Source organism: Anas platyrhynchos, chromosome 9 (genome assembly GCF_047663525.1).
Source record: "Anas platyrhynchos isolate ZD024472 breed Pekin duck chromosome 9, IASCAAS_PekinDuck_T2T, whole genome shotgun sequence".
Taxonomy (NCBI): Eukaryota; Metazoa; Chordata; class Aves; order Anseriformes; family Anatidae; genus Anas; species Anas platyrhynchos.
Genome location: NC_092595.1, coordinates 8,799,129 through 8,822,303, shown reverse-complemented (window position 1 = coordinate 8,822,303; position 23,175 = coordinate 8,799,129). Strand labels below are relative to the sequence as shown.

At 42.7% G+C, this 23,175-nt stretch overlaps 2 protein-coding genes across 18 annotated transcripts in view; one reads left to right on the top strand and one right to left on the bottom strand.

Annotated features, from left to right (window-relative positions):
* The window catches only part of MCF2L2 (MCF.2 cell line derived transforming sequence-like 2), a 158,511-nt gene that overhangs the window by 78,551 nt on the left and 56,785 nt on the right, over positions 1–23,175 (top strand). The gene's annotated exons all lie outside the window — the stretch shown is intronic.
* Positions 353–19,946, bottom strand: B3GNT5 (UDP-GlcNAc:betaGal beta-1,3-N-acetylglucosaminyltransferase 5). Of its 13 annotated transcripts, none has more exons than XM_038183885.2 (3): positions 19,389–19,534; positions 18,493–18,700; positions 353–3,770 (listed from the first exon to the last, which is right to left on the bottom strand). In XM_038183885.2, exon 3 carries the CDS (start codon positions 3,439–3,441, stop codon positions 2,317–2,319), a length of 1,125 nt encoding a protein of 374 aa, XP_038039813.1. In that variant the 5' UTR covers positions 3,442–3,770; positions 18,493–18,700; positions 19,389–19,534; the 3' UTR covers positions 353–2,316. The 13 variants fall into 13 exon arrangements, with proteins under 13 accessions (XP_038039813.1, XP_038039814.1, XP_005024723.1 ...); XM_038183886.2 differs by having other exon boundaries at positions 19,402–19,510; XM_005024666.6 differs by lacking the exons at positions 18,493–18,700; positions 19,389–19,534 and adding an exon at positions 19,929–19,946.

Sequence of the window (23,175 nt, the reverse complement as noted above, 5' to 3'; positions counted from 1 at the left end):
TGAATGGGGTGACTTTTTCAGTAGTGCAGTTTTGCTGTGCACCTCACTAATTTAAACAGCCCACAACAGGTCAGAGATCTGATGAAGTCTTTCTTTCAAGTACTGAATAATACTTCCTCTGTGTGTACCACCACACCCCTGCTAGAGCCAACAGATTGTAGAGCTAGGTTTGATGGTTTGCTGTGTTCTATTTCTTGTTTGTTTTAAAGCATCCTCAGATTATAATCTGAGTTTGTTTAGGCAAGGACATGGAGTTCCTGAACTACAGCTGTTGCAGTCTATTTTAATGCTGACAAGTGAGTTATTTGTAGGCTCTATATACCCAACATTTGAGTCCAGTTGGGGTTTTCCCCCCCCCCCCCCTCCTGGAAATCTACTTAGAGTTACATATTCCAATTAGTTCCAGTAGTTACCTAACATCCATCTGAAATAGCAGATTAAAGAACAGACAGCAAGCTCAGTGCTGTTTGTCTATGCTAGCATATACCATTAGCCATTCAAACCCTTAAAACAAAAGCAGCAGCATTTAAACAAAGTTTACCAGTTGCAGTTTAAAACTGCTGTGCCACATACATTGTTGTAAAGTTAGAAGACAAATTAAGTAATTCACTGCTCCACGTTGCTGTAGCAGCAAGAAACTTCAGGCAGAAGAGAAAAGGCTAGCTTTAGACATCTTAAAAAGCAAGTAGCATTGCTCCTGTATATAGTACATTTCTGGCAGATCCAAGAACTGTGACAGATAGTTGGTAATTTGCAAGCTTTGGGGTTATTTGTTATTGCTGTGCTGATAAACGTGACTCATTCAATCTTTCACAAGTAGTTTCATGACACTACCCACGCAAGAACTCATTCCAGCATCAAACCAGTTCACAAACAATATCTGACTGTACCTTGTGCAGTCTGTGTATCCACTCCAGGGAGAGCTACCACAGGCTTTGCAATTAGCAACTAAATAACCTGTACTGGAAACCTGTGAAGACACCATCAGTGAGATAATACAAGAAAAAACTGAAGAACCTTGTTTTTACAAAGTTTGTATGGCAGCGCAGTACAACTCATAACAACTGGAGTTTCAATACCACCTAGTTCTATCCAGATTTACAATGCACGGGTATTTTTGTTCCTCTACAGGTGATATTATTTAACTCTATTCAAGAGTTTTGTGGACACAGACTACCCTGAAGCTGTAAATAATCTCTTGTCTTTAGGAAAAACTTCAGGTTTAGTGATTTTCATTTGTGTACTGAGTTTGTGGTTCACCATCTCCCTGTCCCTTCACCGTGAAGTCAAAACCTCATGCAGAAAGTATTCTCCTTATTTAACAAATATAAGCAAGAAACTTTGCTCTTTCAAGTCAATAACAACTTCAACTATAAAATTCTAAAGGAATACAGCTATGACTTTTGCTTGCTTTTCACCTTTAGAACTATGAATATAGGACAACAGAAGAATTGTTAAAAGAAAATAGGCCTTAAATGCATTTAGTCTATTTGCTTATTAGAGATTGGATTAATTATATAGCTTCATTTTTTCAGAAGGCAGAGATTAACACAACCAGTTGTGTAAGTAACATTAGATTTTCTTCCTTTAAAGTTTACTTCTGATCTAAAGGGAGCTCATTTGTTACTTAAAAGAACCAAGTCAGAGGGCACTCAAACAGTTTTTCTTATGTCAAAAACTTAGAGAGCTTTGAGGAAAGAATTGTAGCAGGTCTTTACTTCTAGTACTGTTTGCTTCATGGAAAGTATACCTGGACCTGCATAATTGACAAACAGAAGTGCTGAGTACTTGTAACCAATTTACTTTGTTTTAGACTAGTACAATAGTCTCATTGACTCAGTTCTATTTTCCTCTTATTTTGAGAGGTCTACTCCATTTTGATATAGTTTTTTTTTTCTTTTTTGAACCATATGCCTTAGCTCACATTGCTTTTTAAAAAAAGCTTCAAGATGTACTGAATCAAGTTCAAAGTAAATGATATTTTCACCAAGCACTTCAAATTCTAGAAGCCCGTTATAGTTCATTTAATGATCATACAATCCAGACTCATCCTGTGAAGCATGTAAAAACAAAAAACACAACAGGCTACAATGTAGAAAGTTGCAGTACAATAGGAGAGCTATTCCAATAACAGTTTCTGAACAGAACTTGGGACCATCCTCCTCCCCCTCCCCTGGTTCATCCCCCAACCCCCACCCCAGCTATTCACATTTAAGTTCTACCCTCTTTTCACACTTACACATATTTTGAATAAACAGCTAAGAAGTTTGTTGTTCTGTTTTGGCTCAGTGGATCTTCAACACAGATATTCAAGTATTAAGAAAATGCAGCTGAACAGGGATATGTGTCCTCATAGAATAGTTTACAGAGAAGTACAATATTAACTATTCTGCAGTATACTCTACCCCAAAGCCCCGAGGAAATCTTTTTAACTTTGGGATCTGTAGCCTGCTTCCAGAGACGGTGAAGATCCTCTACATGTCCATGAGATGTCATCATTTTGTTGTAAATGCAGGGATGATATGGAGCCTTTCCTTCCCCAGAAAAAAATACATGGTATTGTGGTACAATTCCCATTTTATTGGCACAGAGGCCCATGAAGACATCGTCTATATAAAGACTTGTATTGAGAGTCAATGAAGCCTCGTATACTTTAGCTGCTACATCACTTGATATTACATATGCAGCTCCTGCTGTGTAGTCAGGATAAGAGGGCCACTGGTACATTTCATATGGAACATAGTATTTGCTAGTCTTGTCTCTTACGGGAGGGGATCCACGATGAACACGGCCAATCCAGAGGTCTTGAACACCCATTTGTGCTAGACTTTGGAGATAAGCAACAAGATTTGGCATATGGATAAATATATCATCATCTGCAGACATAATAAACCTGGCATGAGGACAGTAGGCATTCACCCAGCTAAACTGTAGAAGTAATTTAAGAGTAAGATTGTGAAAAGTATCCAAGAAATCTTGCTGAATCAAGTCATTGTATTTCTGGTCTTCCAAATATAGTTTTCTTTGCTGCAGATGATCTGAGGGTCGTCCTAAAGCAAACAGAGTTTTAATATTGGCATTAAGTTTAGACTGAACATATTTCTCATTACCCCAAGTTTGTCGAATCGCATTCCTCCGATGATGGTTTTCAGGAGAAGTCTTCACAAGCAACAGGAGAAGAACATCCTGCTGTTGACATTTTTCTTTGTGGTTGATCAAGTACTGGTAGCTTGATACTCTGTCCAGGTCTTCCCTGTTGACAGACAGGCTTTCATTCACAAAACTGTAGCTATTTATGAGGTATCTGTATGAATAGGACTTCATATGGCTTACAATGCGATTATCAAATGGTTCCCAAAAAAACATGAGACATAGTATGAAACAAGTGGCAAATAACTGCAAAAACTGGCATTTTCTGACTCTCCTAGGACTAACAAACATTCTGATGCAGTTCTTGTAATCCTTATTCCTGTTCAGGATCGGCGTTTTTAGAGTGCCCGTGTTTTAGCTTGAGAGCAGTGTCACCCCTTCAGGATAAGTGTCTACTGTAAGGCATGTTGTCTTTCATTCAGTATCCTTGTAAAGCCAGCTTCCTTCACAGATTTCACAAGTCATATTTCTCAAAAAGATTTTTCTTTTGTTGGAAGAGTACAGACAGTTTTGAAAGATGGGACTTGCAGATGAGTTTTTTCCCTTTGTGGCATCTTAAAGTGAACACTGGTTCTAATCAGATCTTCTTACATGCTGATTTTCTTCATGAAGATGAATACCTACGAAATGTAAGAAGAGGAGGGAGGAAAGTTTCAGTGAGTTGCTATTAACCCATCTGGTTTTATGTTCTGTCAGGGAGACCGACTTTACTGAGACATTCCCAATCACCACTCATCTACATAACCGCCCCCTCCCCTCAAAAACCGGCAACAAGCTAGGAGCTGTCAGTAGCCCAAAACTTCCCTGAGGTTAGGAAAGGAAAGGGGGAAGCTGATGCGGACGCTTCAGTTCTGACACAAGAAGCTCTTAGGAAAACCCACCGCCATTAACCAGATGAAAACATTTTGTTTAAAATTCTTTAAGCTGGGAAGCAAGCCACACACCATACAAATGACTGAGTTTACAAACTGTCTTTGGGCAGCCTGTTGAAGAGCAAGGCCCACACAGACACCAGTGACAGCTCCCCGGTGTCAGAGGGCTGGGCCCATCCCAACAGTCAGAGCTAGCTGCTAGGCCTCACCCCCCTCATCCCCACCACTGGTCCCTCAGGCAACCATTTTCCCCCTCACCACCACCCCACCTTGACCAGGCTCTCAGAGAGGATATCGGGGCCAACGGGGACTGCCCTCATTCCCACTTGGGAGAGGGACACGGGAGTGCAGGCAAAGCAGGGCTGTCGCCACCTCAGCTCCTCACAGCCAGCAGTAATGGCAGAGCCAGGCCACCAACCCTGTGGTGTTCTGAGGAGAATGGCGGGAAGGGTCCACTTTGCCCCCCTGACCACAGCCGGGGTAGCACCACACCAGCTTTGTCCAGTGCTGTCCTGCCCCAGCCATGGAGCCCCTGGTGGCCTGGCAGGCAGGGCATGGGTGCTGTTCTCCCAGCTCAACCCTATGGGCAGGCTTGTAGAAAGTAAGTGGCCATTTCAGCCTGCCAGAGCGTGACTGAAATGAGATATGAACAGAATTGTGCTCCAGTGACACTCATTACCAAACACTCCATGTATCATCCTAAAACCTGTACTTTCTAGCCAGTGGTGCAATAGAGACCATCTGCAACCAAGCTCAGGTGAAGACAGGTTATGCAGCAGGTTGCAGCCGCTGGGGCCAAAAACTCCTCCTCAGTTTGGCACCCCTGTCATAGCTACAGCTGCTAATATCAGGCAGCTACCATCACACGGCTATCCCCACAAATACCAGCTAGGGTTTTAGTGAAGAATCTAAAAACCACAAAGTCACGTAAGTCCAGCCTTTTTGCCTTGCAGTTTCTAAAAGTCAGTTCTTATGTAGGGGAGACGTGACTTCAGCTACACTAAACAAGAACATCCTAGAAGAGTAGCTACCTGTTCTTCCCGTAAAAACCCAGGGTGCGCTCTCAGAACCAGAAATGTAAGACTGACACACACTGGAAGTAAGGCACCCCATTAGCTAAGCACTTAGTGCAGGCAAACACAACCTCTGAAGCAAGAGAACATGAGCTATCGCTATTACATTAGAAGTTATGTGCAACACAAGTGTTTTGAGAGATTATTTTACCCATTTGGAGGTCTTGCAACTGGACGGTATTAGGAGAAACCAACTAGATAGCGATAGTAGAAGTTGATGCAATTTTATGGTGTAGTAATCTAATGCAGGGAGGAGGGCTGACTGCTCAAAATGGAAACCATGGACTGGTGTGGCTGAAGCTTGCAGACTGCAGTGCATAACAGAAAAGCTGTATAGGCAGTTTGGTGAATAACAGTCAGTCAGCACTTTTTATAGTATCAGTTTAAACCCATTTTATTTTGGAAACATTAAGTTAAACAATGCACCTCAGAGTTATAAACTCAGCAACTTTATAATAGAATGCTACTGCAGAGCTTACTCTTGTTTCAGATGAAATGAACTCAAACAAGGAACTGGACTGTCACAGAAACACAGAAATTTGTTAACTTCTTTTGGGGAAGTAGGCCTGAAAATATCCACTACTTCCTGAAAGTGGGGATAAGTTTTAGTTTTCCCCTCTGTCCTACATGCTTGCGTGTGCTTTTCTCCAGAAAGTCTACACTCTGCATGAAGTTGGCCAGTTAACACAAATGCTGCAGCATTGTAAACTGAACTGGGTGAGGCAAAGTGTACATCAACTTGTTGACATATATAGCAGGTGTCACAAAAAGGAAAGAAAAGTAGAGTTGCACTGTAAAGCCTTTGGCAATATCCAGTCATCAGCAAAGAGGAGGAAAAATAAAGGTGACTCAGCTTCAGTGGTTAGGTTGCCCACTGCCATCAGGATAGCTTAAAAACAGCTGACTGACTTTCTCAAGAAAGTAGAGGCAGCACAAGGTAAAGTACCTGTACTTATTTGGTTACTTCAGAAAGCCTAGTCACCACGTACAGCATTTTTGGATTGTGCTTTGATAACAGATTTTGGCAAAAGTCTACAACTACTCGTGTCATCTGGGCAAAGGGAGAAGTGAGAGAACAGTCAACACGACAAAGTATTAACTTGAGACTAATATTGAAGCTAACCTATGTAACAGTTGTTGCTACTAGGGAAGACTAAATACACTTCAGAAAAATCTCTACCAAAATATCTGTGCAAACAGCTTTAATTTACAGAGAAGATACAGCGGTGAGATTTTAGCGTAGATCAAGTCTCCTGCTCTCCCCTCCAAAAAGAGAGATGCTGGAAAGAAATTATTATTATTATTATTATTTTAATTCTTCAAGTTGTTCCTTGAAGAAAAAAAAACAAGCCCTACAATCAACTTACAGGCTGTAAGTTGAGCCTCATTTGATCTATTCCAGAGAAATTAAATCAGCATTTAGCAGAGAGAATTTAAGAACCCTCCTCAGAAACATATCCTTCATAAAACTTAAATGCAATTATAGATAAACAATACTGATGACATTTAAAGAGGCTTCCTTCTCCTCCACACTGTCTCCCTCAAAAAAAAAAAAAAAAAAAAAAAGAGCCCAGAGACACGCAAAGATACTGATACCCTAGAATCATCTTCACCAAAAGAACTTTATAGACATTCTCAATATTGATCCTTTGGATTAGTTATGCCCTCCTCCCCTTAACAGCTGCCTCAACCTGTACCCCACAAAAGCTATTTATTGACAATGGATTCTTAATTCTGAGGGGAAAAAAAAAGCCTTCTTCCTAGGAAGAGGAAACTGTGGGACAGAGATAAAACCATGCTTGACCGTCATTTTCCAGACCATAATTAAAGCGTTTTTGCCTCTTGGTGTGCATTCTCTTACTTGTGGCTTGGAAGCTTTTAGATGTACTCTGAGATTGGAGACAGACTGGGAGAATCATGCACCCAAACAGTTCCTGTAGCTGCCTTCCCTTCAGGTGTATCTAAAAATACAACTGTGTGGTCCTCCCCCAGTTGTAAGTACTTAAAGTTTTTTTTCACCCTGCAGCAATCCTACTTTTCCTAGATGGGTCTGTTTATTTAACCTGTTGGTATTACCATAAGCACAACTGTGTCATTTGAATGTAGCAACTGTTCGCAGCTCAGTACTTTGCATTCTGTAAATATGCTAGCTCCATTTTCATCCCAGAGAAGTATTACACAATAAAAAGTCTTTGTGATGATTTGTAGAGTGAACACTGAAAAGCAGATCCCTAGGGAGCTACTTTGAGTGTCCACAGAAGTCAGCATTTGAAAGAAGTTAGTATGAAGTCAATTTCAGGGTAGAAATAGAACAGTTTTGTTTTGGAAAGTCCAGTGAGGAGGCAGAGGAGGCTAAAGAAACAGACACCTCAGACATGAACACAGACACTTGTGGGAGGGACCCCAGAGAAAACTCTGACACAAGAGACTGCCCCACAAAAGAGATTCCCTACCACCACCCCGAGAGAAACCTAAACCCAAGAAGAGACTAGCTGAGACCGCCCAGAGGGAACATTCCCTCACCCCCAGCTACAAAGTTTGTGGTACAATACAAAGGCTGGGCTTCAATTCATCTGTAATCAATTTGACTCAGCACACCCCCAAAATACATCTGGTTTTAGAACAAAGATTATTTGATTATCAGGTATATTTCTATCTTGTGCAGAAGGAAAGAAACATAGTTTAGAACACAAACAACTTTCTCAAGCAATGCAGGATATTCTAACAAACACTTTAGAGCTTTTTATTTAAAAAAAAAAAAAAAACAAAAAAAAAACACAACAAAGACACTACCAACAGCTTGTAGCAACAGTCCCTTTCTCATCAACTCTTGCATGGTATTTGAATAGACTTAAGCTTGGTCATCCTACTGGAGATAGAAGGAACTGGTTACTTAAGGGGTGAATGAATGACAAGCCATTTCTCTGCTTAGTTACAGACAGACAGACTCAGCTCTTCAGATTAAGGATATTTCTAGCTACAGTCAATTTTGTTTCATCCAAATGCCAGCTTTGGTGCCCACATTATCCCTTTTATTTGGCTTGCAGCATATGACAGAAAGACCTCAAGGAAGCAGCAGCCCTTCAGCAAACTCAAATATTTATGAAGTTAAATGCTCATTCTAGGCTGTGCCAGAGAACAGCTAATTAGTTTAAGGGTGCAGTTCCATGCAATTGAACTCAATAAAAAGGTTACTGCTGCCAGCTGAGGATGGCCTTACACTCATTCTTTCTTCATCCCTGCCTCTGAAGCTTGTCTAGTTGCTCAGGAAATCAAGTTCAGCTCACTCCTAAATTCTTCCTCAAAAACCAACCTGTTGAAACAGTGAAGTAACAGCAAGCAATTTATTTAGGTCAGGCTGTATCTAGAGGCAAAACTGAAGTTACAACAGGACTCGGGGTTCTGTTTTGCAGAACCAAAGCATTACATTCATTGTTTCTGAAGCTTTCACTTTCACACAAGGCTTGGAAGTAGCCTTGTGTTACTACAAGAAACTTGAAATCCTGGGACAGGCTTCTGCACTGTAGTCGGGGCAGCCCTGTCACTCAACTACCCCAGATCAGCTTCTTTGATAGTGCTTGCTTGACATTGCTTTATCCTGCTAGACTTCCCATGTCACATGGACCCCAGCTGCAGCACCACTTCCCCTGAACTGCAGGAACATATCCAACAAGAGGGGACAGAAGCCAGACAGCGCAGGGACGAGGATTAGCACTGCCTGGATTTCAGTTCAGGCAGAATTGTCAAGCCTAGTATAAGAATGAGATGATCCTTAAAAGAATACACTGGATTTTCTTTAAGCTTTCAAAGTCTGAACCCTGTAGCTGCTGCCTAAACAGAGAACACAAATTTTGGCATGTTTGAGCCTTTTCATTGTTAGGTAGAATTTAAGTTTTGCAGTCCTTGGTTTCTGAGCAATTTAAGCAGTTATAATCCTTATGAAATTAAACTCCATCTCCAGCAGTATTTCTGTACTGCCTACACTAGAAGACCAAAGAAAATTTAGCCTTAACACATCAAATAAACATGTGTTCTGATGGCTTATCAGTTTCCCCTTCCTAGTAACTAGAGGCTAGGAAGGTATGTGCCTATGGTAATGGAAGCAAGGCCTGAGCTGATTTTGCTGCTCACAACTTCAGCTACAAGATTACACAACTCAGTTTTTCACCATTTTTTTCTTTTACCGGCATGTCTTCACAAGTCGTGTTATCTGGCATTTCTGCCCTGGCCTATATCCCTCTCCTTTGCTCCCTTGTATTTGAAGAGTTTGTACACTAACAAGTTGCATTGAGAGGATATTCAAGTTCCTCATATGAGCTGTACCAAGAAAGAAAACTGAACAGAAACAAGTCACACCCAACACTACAGTGACAGATGTTTTAGAAAAAACGTCATAAGGTCCTTAGCTGATCCTTCCTTCCTACAAGGAAGGATCCTACTTCCTCACAAGCTCCAAGACCGAAAGAAACATCCTCCAAAGAACACTTCAAGTAGTGTCAAAACCTCCCCTGCTACACTGTTCCGTACAAAAATAGTGAGAGATGGGAGTCAGTTTGGACAGTTATCACTTCAGAAAAAACGTCAAGAAGATAACAATCAAAAAGAAGCAGCACAGTGTTAGAAAGATGAAAGTGTAGAAAGACAGGTGATAAGTATTGCATCAATAAGGAACATAAATGCAGAAGTGACAAGGTTCAGTTTTGAAATCATTTAACCCATTATATGCAATTTCACGTGCAAGCTTTGCCTGCTCATTTTACAGTTTACCTACAACCAGGGTAGTTTCCTGGAATAGGCGAGTCAGCATTAAATGCTCTTTGTGCGTGCACTGAGGACTTCAGATTGAACAGAGACCCAATTAAGATGTCCAACATCTTCCTAAACCTGAACTTCTGTAGTTGCTCAGTCAAGAAGAAACCCTCTATTAAAAAATGCATTGAAGTACAGCACTCTCAAGGGGAACTTCATATCAGAGAAATAATACAGCAACACATAGGTAAAAAAAGTGAATCAAAAGCTGTAACCACTTGTTGCTTCTCATTGATCTGCAATGTTTGCAATTGCTGAGGCAATCTCTGAAGTGTTGGTTGGCAGAGAAATTCAAAAGGATGGCAAAGCATTAGATGGCTATTGAGTAAAGCATTTTAGCTCCTTCAGGGTTGGAAGCAAGACATATTGTAAGGACTGCCAGGAAACAGCTAATTGCCAGCAGAGGTTTAGTTCCTAGAGATATTTTATATGTGCTACAGCAATTGGGTGAAAAGGACAAGAATGATTTCTTCCATTTCCTCTAAAATGCAGCAGCATGCTTCCTAACTGCTATGAAATCTAAATGGAGGCATCTGCTAGAAGGTGGAGGGAGCCTTGCCTTCTTCTCAAGTTGCTTTCAGCAGGATCAGTTCCCCAGAACAGCTACTGTTCAGATAGCAGGAGAGGTATAGGACCACGCCTTTCAAGTACCAGTCTACAATGACTACGATTTTCAGTTGCTTTAACTTGCTAAAGCCAATGTAGACTATTCCCCAGACAAGCTAGAAGGGAGGATTGTTTCCAAGTATATTTCCAAGTATAAAAGCCTATAAAATATGAATGATTTAGTAGCTCAAGGGATTTTACATAAAATACACAAGCACCAACATGAAGTTCTGTGCTTTTGTGCTAGACTGAGCTAGTGAAAAGAGCTAGTTCTTTGCACTGCCTGTAAGGGTAATATTCTAAAGTTTCAGAGTCTGGCAGTTACATGATTGAGGCCACATGCCCTCATTTTCTGCAAAAGTTGATGAAGTATGTACCAACTTCCATGTAGGCAAGTCAGAGCTCCAAGAAAGCTCCAAAGGCTGTAACAGTACCTATAGTACAACCCAACACATGTTTTGGCAGATGGCAGCGATGAGCTCTAATACTATCCTGAGCAGCACTCTGCATTTACGTAAGCTCACTTTCATAGTGCTAGTATTTAAAAGATGTGCCAGACTGGAACACATTCCTTTTGAATCCCGTGTACTAAGGCAGAAGTATACACAAAACAGGCAGAGCACATTAGCTACACTTGTTAATAATATTACCCACCACCAGTGTGAATGGCAGAGCTTGAATTTCAAAACTACATAGGACATAGTATTTACACACCCCGATCTGTTCAGTATAAAAAGCCAAACTGTACTCGTTTAAATTCACAGATAAAAATCTGTAAGAGAACAAGCACTTCTGATAAGCATCAGTACCACGGAAAGTTAGAGCTGCCATTTCCTGTTAATGGTGGAGAAACATCTTTTTCATTCTACAAGGAAGACGAAAGCATACGCACACAGGACCGTCATTTTCTTGAAGAAAGAAAAATGACAGAAAGGAAAAGACAGTAAGAATTACCAGAAATACATGAACTGCTATTTCACATGTTTAATAGCCGTAAGTAGTGTGCAGGTTTCAAGAAAAGGTATCTTAATCTTAAGTTGAAGTTCAAGATATGGTCAGTAGAGTATATTGCAGCCAAGTTAGCGATGACTGCATGTGGAAACAAGTGCATCCTATTTATGCTCAGAGAGTAAGAAACTCAGTTGTTTGTAGTGGTGGTCAGCAAGATACTGCTTTGCTTATAATCCCTTACCTTACATGATTGACTGACTGCAATTACAACCAATTAAACACACCTTGTGACTTCAGATAACATAACTCTTCGTAAAGAAACTAACGCATCTGCAGCTTGTTTTTGTCTGAGTGCCAGTGCCCAATTACTCAATAACTGTTTGTAAAAGTGGTTTCCCCACTGTCACTTTTTTGTTTAGTTCTCATGATTGCTGTGTAGGTACCACTTCAGCAAATACTTTAAAAACTACCTCAAGCTAAGCAGCATCACAAAGGCTAGGTAAATACTGTATAAGCTTTCCAGTGCTACTGCTACAGGCACCAGTAACTATCCCACTGCACATTAAGCCATTTCCTTTTGCTAGTAGAACTTCTGTCAGTTAAATTTTTATAAGGAAGTAAGAGGAAAAGCAACATGGAGAGCTGTACTGATCAGTCAGTCTAGCCCAGTATCTTTCTTTTCAGTTTAAGACCTCATGTAGCCTCAAATTAAGAATAAATATGTAATTAATTCTGCCCACACTGATCAGAGATTTTCCTAAGCCACACAATTTTCCCCCACTTATCTGCTGGCTGTCCATACCACCAGCAGTAAACTTGACCAGCACCTGGTTTGAGTTTGTTTTTTAGGTCCCTTGCTGATTTGCAGGAAGGTCCATCTCCTACTGCTTGCTCTGGAACAGGAACAGCGAGACAGCTACCCAACTCCTGTAACTAGGGTCATGGGCCACCACAGTTACAGGGAGGGAATAAGTGTTTTTTAAAGCAGTTTTTAGTTGTAGGAAGGTCAAAACTGCTGTTAGTCCCCAGAAGAAACTGCAGAGAGAACAGAAGCCGTAGAGCTCCCCCCTCCTTCCCTAAAAGTTCTTCCACCACTACCACCCTTTCTATGGAGAGGATCTGCCATTTACCTGTATTAGTGAAAAACCCACCCGAGAGTCTTACTGAACATTAAGTGATAAGGGAAGAAAGACAATTGTTCGCCAGAAGAAAACAACCCCCACCAAAAAAAAAAACCAAAAAAACAACAAAAAAACCACCACCACAAAAACCTCACAAAGATGTGAATCTTTCAGAGCTCAAGTAGAAGTCTCACCTTTTGCAAGCCCAAGGTTCATTGCTGTTAGCAGTGCAAGGCTTACCCAACAGCTGCCAGGCCTTGCTGCATTCTGTAGCAGTTTTAACCCAGTACCTAACATAAGCAGCTAGGGTATCTGCCATGACAGACAACACGGGAAGCAGTTGAGAAAGGCAAACAAATTTGACAAAACCTCAGGCTTCACCCCATTGTGTGGACAGGAGGAGTAAGTTTTAAGCAGCTACTCTACACTGGCCTCCTCTCACCAAACAGCCTAGTAACAGAAAGTTGTTTTTTTTTTTTTAAAGCAGAATTAAAGCCATTGTAGGAGTCTAGTCTTACACAGAGACTGTCTAGTATCGCTCATACTCCTGCTTTCCTTTAAAATAAAAGTGAGCAATTTTATTCTCAGAACAATGGAAGCCCACCAAAAACAGGAAGAAAAACCTGCGTGTTACAGTGCTGAGCTTGGCTCCAGAACCCTCTTTTTGGTGTAGGAGAGAAACCAATTATCCTATTATGCAAAGAAAGTACTAGAAATATAATATAACCAGGAACACATCTTTCCCCTTTTTGTGTGCAGTTAACAGTCTTCCTGCTTCAGTAAGACTTTGGTCAGCACTTCTTATAGCCTCTAGAAAGCCCCCACCCTTCAATTCTATAGTAGATCATTTCTGGAACCTTATCTTAAAGCTTGCACAAGTAAATAACTGATTATTCCATATCACTTGGAAGATTATAAATACACTTGCTAAGCACTTGCAAGAACTGATAGGTACTGCAGTGTTCCCTTGGCTTCAGCAGAATCATGCCTTGTTCATGCTCACACCCTCCTGTTCACTGCTGTATGTAGATGTAAGCAACTCTTAAGCTGAAGAACAAGTGCTGTATTCTGCTTTGGGCTGAGAGAAGTGGAAGAGTTACTAGTGACCCCGTCCTGCTATTAATGGCTCTTGGATAATCGCATCTAATGGGTTCTTGTTTCATTAATAGGAAATTAATCTAGATCTAGTAAGCAGTTTGACTATATATTCTCCTTTTGTTTTACATTTGTGCTTCGTTTATTTCCTTGAGTTAATTCCAATTTGAGGTAGTTCAGCGTAAGTCTGCTAGCACTATTTACACTGCATTTGCACGTGTTGAAAGAGTACCTATATAGCTTTAATTTCAATAAAAATGTCAAATTTTAATTTTTGTTGCTGTATCTTGAATGACTAAGTTTTACTTTTATTGAAATTAAAGTTATGTAAGCAGCACCTGGAATTCAACCGAAAAGTCACCTTAACCATAGGGGAATTGTGTAGAAATAGCGACCTGACTTGACTCTCCATTTCTCATCAGTCCCAACTTCAGACTGCCATTCTGAGGGCATTCATGAATCCTCCAGTAGCATAATGAGAAATTTCCAAGTGATTTTAAAGTCGACTGCATAAACATGTTAGATGCATTATGTGAAGAGGTACGTGTAGTTTGAGGAAAAGCAAACTCCTGTCAGTTCACAGTCAAATATGCTTCATATCAGAAGCTTTTGTTTCTCTCCTGTATTGAATCTACTTTCCAATTTACAGACTCTTACACACATGTTGGGGGTCTCCATGCATGTTTGCTCCTCTCTGGCTTGCTTGAAACACCTCAGATTTGATGATAAAGTGGACGGAGAACCACCTCAAAAACTAAAGTAGCTGCAGATTGGCTGGAATAGCAGCAGCTCAAGGCTTTGTTGAAGCCTGCCTGCAAGATGGGTGGGATGAATTCCATTAATCCTCTCCCACTTCTGTGGTAACCAAGAAGAATTCTGGCCCTATATACAGCCCTTTCTGCCATGAAACAAGGCCAGAGACAGAACAGGAGACACTCATCTGCTTTTTGTTGTGAAATATGGGGAGCAGGAGCACTACAAGCCCACAGCAGAGAAGAACTGACACACACACTCCCACACACTTACGAGAAACGTGACAGTACAGCAGGCTGCAGCAAATGGAACTGCATCTGGCAGTTCCTCGTTTACTGTAGTTGAAGGGCCCTCTGAGACCTGCAAGCAGTCTGCTGGCCATCACAGGCCCTAGAACAGAAGACCATAAAGAATTCTTCAGGCCTAACTTCATGATTCAAACCAGATAAGCAAGGAGCTGTACTATCCTCCCAACACGTTTAGTAGGCAGTGAGATTTAAGACCACAGCCTTCGTAAATTAAATGAGGCGACTTGTGCATTTACATTTAGCCAGCAGTACTCATCTCTGCTCATGAGAAATAGATAGTAGGTCACACTATTTAATGATATCTAGAGTTAGTGAAAACACATGTTTATACACACACAACCCTCACACAAGACTAACACATGGCCAGGAATACGGCTGAAATGCATACTGCATCAGATTCAGAAGTGCTGCAAGGACCATTTAGTGAAACAAAATGAAGGAGAACCTAAAATAGAAGTCACTGCAAAACAGACTGAGAACACCAGTCTGTGAACTCTAAAAGGAAGGTACAAAGACAAGAGCTGAAGCATACATGACAGGGATGAACTTAAGGCAGAAGGAAACAAACAGAAAAACATTCATGAACGAGCCTGATTGTGCTAGAAAGTTGAACTTTGAAATAATGCAATAGAAAGTCCGTACCCCTAGTTACTGTAAATCACTTTATCTCATCTTAATGATACACTGGGATGTGTAATGATGTTCTAAGTGGCAAGTCCAAAGTGAAACACTAATTTTTCCTTAGTTAACCAATTCATGTAGAAGAAAAGCCATCCATCCATTTCATAGGCCATGAAAGAGCTGAGCAGAGGAAGGGGGAACCCCTCCATATATGACTAGTAGTGGGGTTAGGGGGAGAGTTGTGGAAATAAGAGCCATAAGTTTCCTACCCAAAGAGAAAAGAGAAAAGGGCGCTTTACCTCATTCAGTACAAACCACTTCTGCTCTTGTAAGAAATGAAACAGGTAGAACTTTAAAGTTTTAGGATGCAGCAGCAGAAGTAGCGTGAACAGAGACTGACTTACTGGGACAGCAGTAATCTGGGGCAGACAAAATTCTATTTAAGCAAGTTTCCTCAGCTCTCAATGGAGAAAACTAGCTAAAATATCTACCTTTTGTGATAAATCCTAGCACACCTCCCAACAATATGATCTGTGTTGATCAAAGAAGTTCTTTGTTTCAGAAGTTGTTTGTAAATCTCTGATGGACAGTTTGTCTTGCTGCACTGTGAAAGGTGACAGCACATCTTCAGAGCATGACAGTAGTCCTGGTAGTTCAGAGTGACCAAACACGTTTTATTCAAGTTTAAAACTACATCCAGCAGTATGTAGATGGTACCAGACAGTCAAGCTCAACCTCATGAAGCTGGTTCACAGCAAACAAACTTGTTCTTTGCTATGAGACAGGAATTCCTACAGCTTATGATATTAGCAAGATGTAGATATGTTTCCTCAACAGTCCTTCAAACTAAGTTGCTTTCCCTTACAACATTGCCTTCTTTCAAGGTCATCTGTCCTCAGGCCATTTGGAATCTTGTAGGTTTTCCAATTCATTTAGGCATCTAGCAGTGACATCTCCAAGCCACAGTTTTATCTATGTTAAGATCAGGCTACAAAACAACTCAGGCAACAGGTAAACTTCAGGGCTGGTAGAGGTTCACTCTAAAAAGATTCAATTCCAAAGCAAAGGAGTTGTTCCATCATATTTCTGTACCTTGTGGTAACTTTCCCACTGACTGTAGTCTTTAGGTCAAGAATCACCTTTCAAAGATCCTGCCATAGCACTTCCCCTTAATGCCAAGGGCATGTCCTATCCATGAAGCTTCTGAAAGAAGGAAAAACTCTAGCATCCCTGAGTGTTTTATTAGACCTTGAAGACTTGAGATTCATAGATCAGGACTACTCGAACAGACCTCATTTTGGGATCTGGACCACACTTCCAAGTGTTGCTGAGATCCCAGATACACAAGCATTTCCTGTATGAGCAAGGAATCTGTTTGTCACTTCTGGATAGCTTGACAGAGATGGACCACATTGCTTTATATTGGACTTTAAAGGTTGATTATTCAGCGGACCATGGTAGTAACTAACCAAAATAGCCTCACCCCAGATATTCAATGTCCTAGGAAGCTAAGGAGGATGCCTCACTATACTCTGCAAGCCATATAGAAGGAAGAACTAGTAGTGCCACACTAATTCATCACTTCTATTGCCAATTCCAAGGCCAGCAGACCTACTACAGGAACAAAGTCACAGTAAATTTTCCCAGTAAAAACCGCTCATTACTTGTGTCTACCCAAGCCCTTTCAGTAAGTGACATCTGCAACTTAAAGGATCACCTAAACAATTCTTCAGGCATAGATTGATAGCCACGGGAGATGAGGCAATGTTTAGTACATCCTAAATGCCATAACATTATAGGTAAAGAATAACACTGCTTATTTGAAAAGCCGGTGGCTTACGTATGCAATGACTTGCAGGATTTTCCACATGCTGCTCCCCAATCTGTAGGTGAATTACCATTCCTAGTTTCAGTACTTGCTACTCCAGTTTGGCCAGATGTCAGAGACACTGTCCCAACTACTGCTTTGGGCAGCATTAGTAACGAGCTTGCTTCTCAGTTTATGAAGAGAAAGAAAGCAGCAAGTGACACAGTTTTGAATCACTTAAAGGATGAGAACTAGTATAGCAGACACTGCTAGTAAATTTCAAAGCAGAAAAAAAAAATATCCACAAAGTCTTACCAGTGCAGGAGCCTGCATTTTCACTGAGATTACATTTCCATAGACATCAGATGATGGGCTTCCAGGAATCTTTGTCCTGAGCAGGACAAACAACCAGTAGCCCCTGTAACACCAGCACAACACCCAGCTCGGTGTGATGCTCCAGCCTTCTGGGTACACTGCTGGAATATTCCACGGCTGTTGTTCTCAACCGTGCTTTGCTATCTACTGCCCTGATCAACAGAAAAAGCTAGCATTCATACTGCCTTGGAGGACAACTATTTTCCCTTTTTCCAAAACATTTATCCATTTCTTAAGCACATCCTTTCCCTCTTCCAACTGCTAGGAGATAACCAACAACAAGATGCATCACACAAACTAGCTTGAAACATTTGCACACACTACTGCTGAGAGATCCTCAGGCATAAGCCCCAGCAGGCAAGAGATGAGGATGCTCCAGCACACAAGGGCTGCCCAAATCGAGTTCTCCACCTCCTCGTGCAGCCCAAAACCAACTTCAGGCTTTTTATCATTGCCCCACACAACGCAGAGTAGCTTACAGCAGAGCCAAGCCGGTCTCCCACCTCCAGACAGACTCCGAGACCTTCCTGGGGAGCGCTTCTAACAAAGCTGGCTGCCCTGAAGAGCTCAACCGCCTCCAGCGGGGTGCCCCTGCCCCCCCCCCCCCCGTGTCCTCCTCGGGGGCAGCCCCCAAGTCCCGGCCCCCCCGAGGAGGACCCCGGCCCCTGCTTGGGGTTTCAGCGCCCTCCCCAGCGGCTGCACGGAGCTCCGGGGGGGACAGGGCACCGCTTCCAGCCACGCCGGGAAACAAAGGAGGGAACCGGCCCGGCCCTTCCCGGCCGCCTCCCCGCCGGGGCGGGCACGCCTGCGGCCAGGGGAGGAGGAGAGAAAAAAAAAAAAAAAAAAAAAAAAGAAAAAGAGGGAAAAAGCAAAAACCAAAAGGTTTTAGAGCCGTACAGGCGGGCTGAGCACAAACGCGCTTCCTAACCGCGCTCGGTAAATCCCCCTTACTCTTAGGGCATTCTCTCAAGCCGATTATCTTCTCCGGAGCTCCCGCAAAAGAAGTTTGGGGAAGGGCGCCGAGGAGCGGCCACGGCGCTAATGAGGGCGTTAATGAGGCCGGGGAGGGCTCGGGGCTGCCCCAACCCCCCAACGCTGCAAACCGCGGCCGAGCAGAGCAGCTCCCAGCCGGATCGGCGAGTTTCTTGGGTGGGAAGGGCTGGGAAAGAAAGAGAAAAGGGCATAGGGAAAGAAAACGTGAAAAAAGAAGCCTTTTCCAGTAGGGAAAATAAGAATAAAAGCTAGTAATTGGGGGAAGGAGGGAAGCGGGAGGGGCTCCCGGGGCGGGGGAAAGCAGCGCGGCTTTGAATGGGCTGCGGGAGGGAGCGCATCGTGCCGGGACCGGGGGGACCCTGCGGGGATTTGAGGGACCCTGAGGGCTCCCCGGCTTTGTTTCGGGACATAAAGCAGGCAGACAGCGGGCAGAGATGAGGCTGAAAGGGATCTGCTAGGACGATGCATAAAAGGCGGTAGGAAACGCACTAAAGTTTGGGGCTCGTTTGCCACAGAAATGTGCCAGCCCGTAGTCCGGCGCCAAGCCGGCCTTAAGGGGTAAAAGCAAGGAGCTCACGGGGCCGGGCTGGAGCCGAAAACTTTGGGACAAAGCCGCCGGAAAATTTGGCTGATGCAGGGAACCGCGGCCAGGCGCCCCCTCCCAGGAGGAGCCCAGCCCTCGCCCTCCCTGCGGTCGGAGAGAAGCACTTAGGGAAACAGCAACTTCTCGCGGATTTTAACCGCCCGACTCCTCTCCTCGCCGCGGCCGGGGCTGAGAAGGGACCGAGCTGCCTGCTTTTGGCGAGGGGACGAGCTCAGGAACCGGGAAGGAGGGAGGAAAGACCCGCACCGACCTCGGGGGCTCACCCAGCGCAGCGGCCGGCAGCCTCCTCCTCGCCGCCTTTTCCTTCCTCGGGGAAGAGGACTCGCCCAGCCCGCTCCCGGGGCCGCCCCATTCACTCAGGATATAGGATCCCTCGGCTCCGGGAGCCAATGGGCTCCTCCTCCCCTCCTCCTCCTCCTCTTCTTCTCCTCCCCTTGTTCCTCAGCCGAGCCCCGGGGTTCCTCACCGTCTTTGCGAGTACCGCGCCCGGGGGTCAGCCGGAGGCGACCCCTGCTTCCTCTCTCCCGAGGCTCAAACCAGTTGCTTTTGTGGTCTGACGTCCCGATGGATCATATTTATACCTTAAAAGGGAGATGGGGAGTCACGGTGCAGGCGTAGCTGTCGCTGCTGTAAGGCTCCGAGAGCTCCGCGCCCTCCCATAGCCGGCTGCTGGGCGCGGAGGGCACGGAGCTGGCTGAGGCTCTGCACGGCTTGGCTGGGAACATTCAGGGCAGGAAGGAAAGAAGAGGGTTTCAGGGTTTGGTTATTATTATTTATTTTTCCCTCCTACCTTGGCGATTTCTTTGCGTCATCCTGAGGAGGATGCCCTTTTCTAAACTCTTCTGAGCCGTTTTTAGACAGACCGGATTTTCAGAGGCTGAAAACGTGCCTGTGCCTTGCAGTGCTTCAGGTTCAGTCAGTCTCTATAGACAGAGATTGGGAGTATTTAAAAACCAAGTGATGGTAAGCGTTAGGAACGTGCCTTCTTTAAAGTCTTTTGCAAACTTCTTATAAAGAGGAAAACTAGGTTAGAAGAAAAAAAGCTGTTTCAAATTAGGCTGGAAAGCTGCTCTAACATTGTGCCTCGTGGGCTTGAGGAGGCACTCTGAGATTTCTCAATGAACACAAATATCAGACGTGGGCTCATTGTGTATCTTCTATTCTCCCACAGACTGTGATTGATCGAATTATTCCTGACCTCATCATTGAGTTCATAGAAACTTAACTGTCGCATATTATGGCCATTAGTGTTTGCTGTCACTTCACAACCATAAATCTGACAACATCTCTGCGAGTGAGGAATTGTTTTCTTTGTACACACAGGAGAGACAATGAGAGATATGAATTCTGTTGTCAAGGGCACCAAACAAAAGTAGAGCAAGGGTAAAAACCAAGCAGGTTTTTTTTTTTTCCAATCCCACAGAAGGATGGGTTGCTTTGTAATATGGGTTTTGTTTGGGGAAACTTCAAGGGCTAAGGAGCTTTTCACTTGACCTCTCTTTTTTTCCTGCTCTATGTCTTAATATGAACCTTATAACAGCCTTCCCAGATTTCTCTTCATCTGCTTGATTCTACCCCAAGACAAAACAGAGTACTTTCCAGTTGTTGATTCACTGTAGCAGTAAAGGTTCATAGATTGTGTGTAAATTATGCATGTTATTTAAACAGTATTTAAATAATAGTAAAAGTAACCTAATAAACAAAGCATCATTCATTCTTCTTACCCAAGTGATAGTTGCTGACTTTCCTCCTAGTTCATAAAAGGCTTTTCATAAGTTTATCTTTCTTTCTTCCTTTCAGATGTCATCCCATTTGCACAGTTTTTCAGTAGTAAAACAGTATGGATGAGAAATTCTCAATGAGAGATATTTAAAAAACCCTAGGTTAACGATTTCTTGGCTGCTGATAGCAGTTTTTCCTGTTTTCCTCTTCAGTTGAATTTAGTAAGCCAGAGAGAAAAATAAAATAGCAGCTGGATTCTTCCTTCTGCAACTAAATGTGAAAAAATAAAACTACACAGCATGACTCACTTGTGCTTCGACCAAATATTCCTACGCGCATGCATTTTAAACTTAATATTTACTATGTATGAGGTCAGCTTGCCAAACAAAGTCACCAAGTATTCTCAAGTCAGATTCTTCCAAAGTCAAATGTTCCAAAGCCATTTAAAGCCAAAACATTTCTGTGTTACCTGTGTTCTTGATAACAGTTTCTACAAAACATCTTCAGGTAGTCACACTTTCAAAATCATGAAGTAGAAATATGTAATATACTTTTTAAATGCAAGGTGTGTATGGGGAAGTGTGATTCAGATATAATTACAAGCTTGCAAGAATAGGGTTTGTGGAAAGCAAAGTCAGGTTTTTAAATTAAAGAACAAAAGTGAGTGCTTCTGATCAGCACTATAAATAGACTTTGTTTGCTGTGATGGGGTTTGTTTAAAATTGTGTCCACTTCTCTTTTGAAAAGTGACATCCGCTCAGATCAACACCTTTTCACTTGTCCTCACTAATTTCCCATTTTGGTTGTTCTGATTTGTAAGAGGCCTTTCCATTAATGACATAAACAGACTTCAACCTGCTTCTGATCTGAAATTACACTGGGAGAGTGAATCACTCCAGGGATTTTATATAATAATAATAATAATAATAATAATAATAATAATAATAATGAAAACACACTTTCTCTATTTCTTGCCTTTTTTGTTGTTGTTGTTTTAAAGCAAAATTCCGTTTTGCCTCCTTACTCCAACAAAATATTCTTAGGGTCAGATCTTACATTGAGGTAAAAAGCCTATTTAGAAATAAAACTCAACCTCTTCCCTTTCCCCCCTGTTATTGGGGAAGACTTTTTCAGAATGTCACCCTAGCCATATCTGGTTTATTTTGACATGTGCTCTTACGGAGATGCATAACAGGATGCATATTTAAACCAACACCAAAGGAAACAGTACGCTGTTTTAAAAGACGCTTCACGGGTATTTTTGTCCAGGAAGTACCTACCTTGTTGGTTAACCGTATTCATGCACTTTGGCACTGCACACAGGCTCAGGTTGGCAGAGGTGTCTCGGGAGCAGAGGGCCTTATTGGCACAGGCACTGACACTGGAGAACTGGTGCAGAGGAGTGCAGCTGTGTGCTCGCAGGAACAGAATTTTATACCGGGTGGTTCCTCGTGTGCACACAGCCCTCTGCTGCAGCCAGCCTCAGCTCTAGTTGGAGACCTCTGGCCCTATTTCAGCATGTAGAATGGAAGTGGATGAAAATTTGATAAGATTCAACCGAACAAGGAGAAGCACAGAGGTGTTAGTTTTGGGGAATGAATTGAGTTTTCTGCAGATTTGTGCTTGGTTGTTTTGCCTTTGCTGTTTCCTACTGCTGGTGTGAACAGTGTGCTTTTAGCTATTCTTGCCCGGAGGGAGAGGCAGGTAGGAGGGAATTTCCCTGCAACCATTCTTTTCTAGAGAAGAAAAATTAACACAGAAGCCGGCTTACAATGAAGTTTTACAAGGAGGCTGGGATCGGAGGCTGCAGTTTGACAGTTGTGCACCTGATGAAGTTGCCCAGTGCTCATAGCGGTGCTGTGCAAAGTGCCTCTGATCCAGCTGCTGCCCCCCTCACCATGCAGACCCGTTCCAACAGGATGGACTGGCACCATCCAACAGCATCTCTGTGCCCCAGCAGCTGCAGCTCAGTATGCAGAGTCTGAGTCTGAGATTCCTGCGAGGAGATATTTAATCCATATAAAGAAGATTTTTGAATCCAGTTCTGTTCGACAAGCCAAACCGCTGCCTCCATTCAAAAATCATAATCCTGGACTCTCATTGCCTGATAGTAAATATCAGGTGCACTTTGTAGCTCTCTTGTTACTGTATTCTAATGAACAGCCCTTTGCTTTGCATTTTCAAATCTTTCTGTGTATCCATGAGATGTTTCCTGGATGAGAAATCTGACAGTCTTTCATAACCATGTGACTCTGAGTTTAGGCAGTAAGCATGAAATAGCTTTGGCAGTTGGATAAAATCACAAGGCAGGAAAC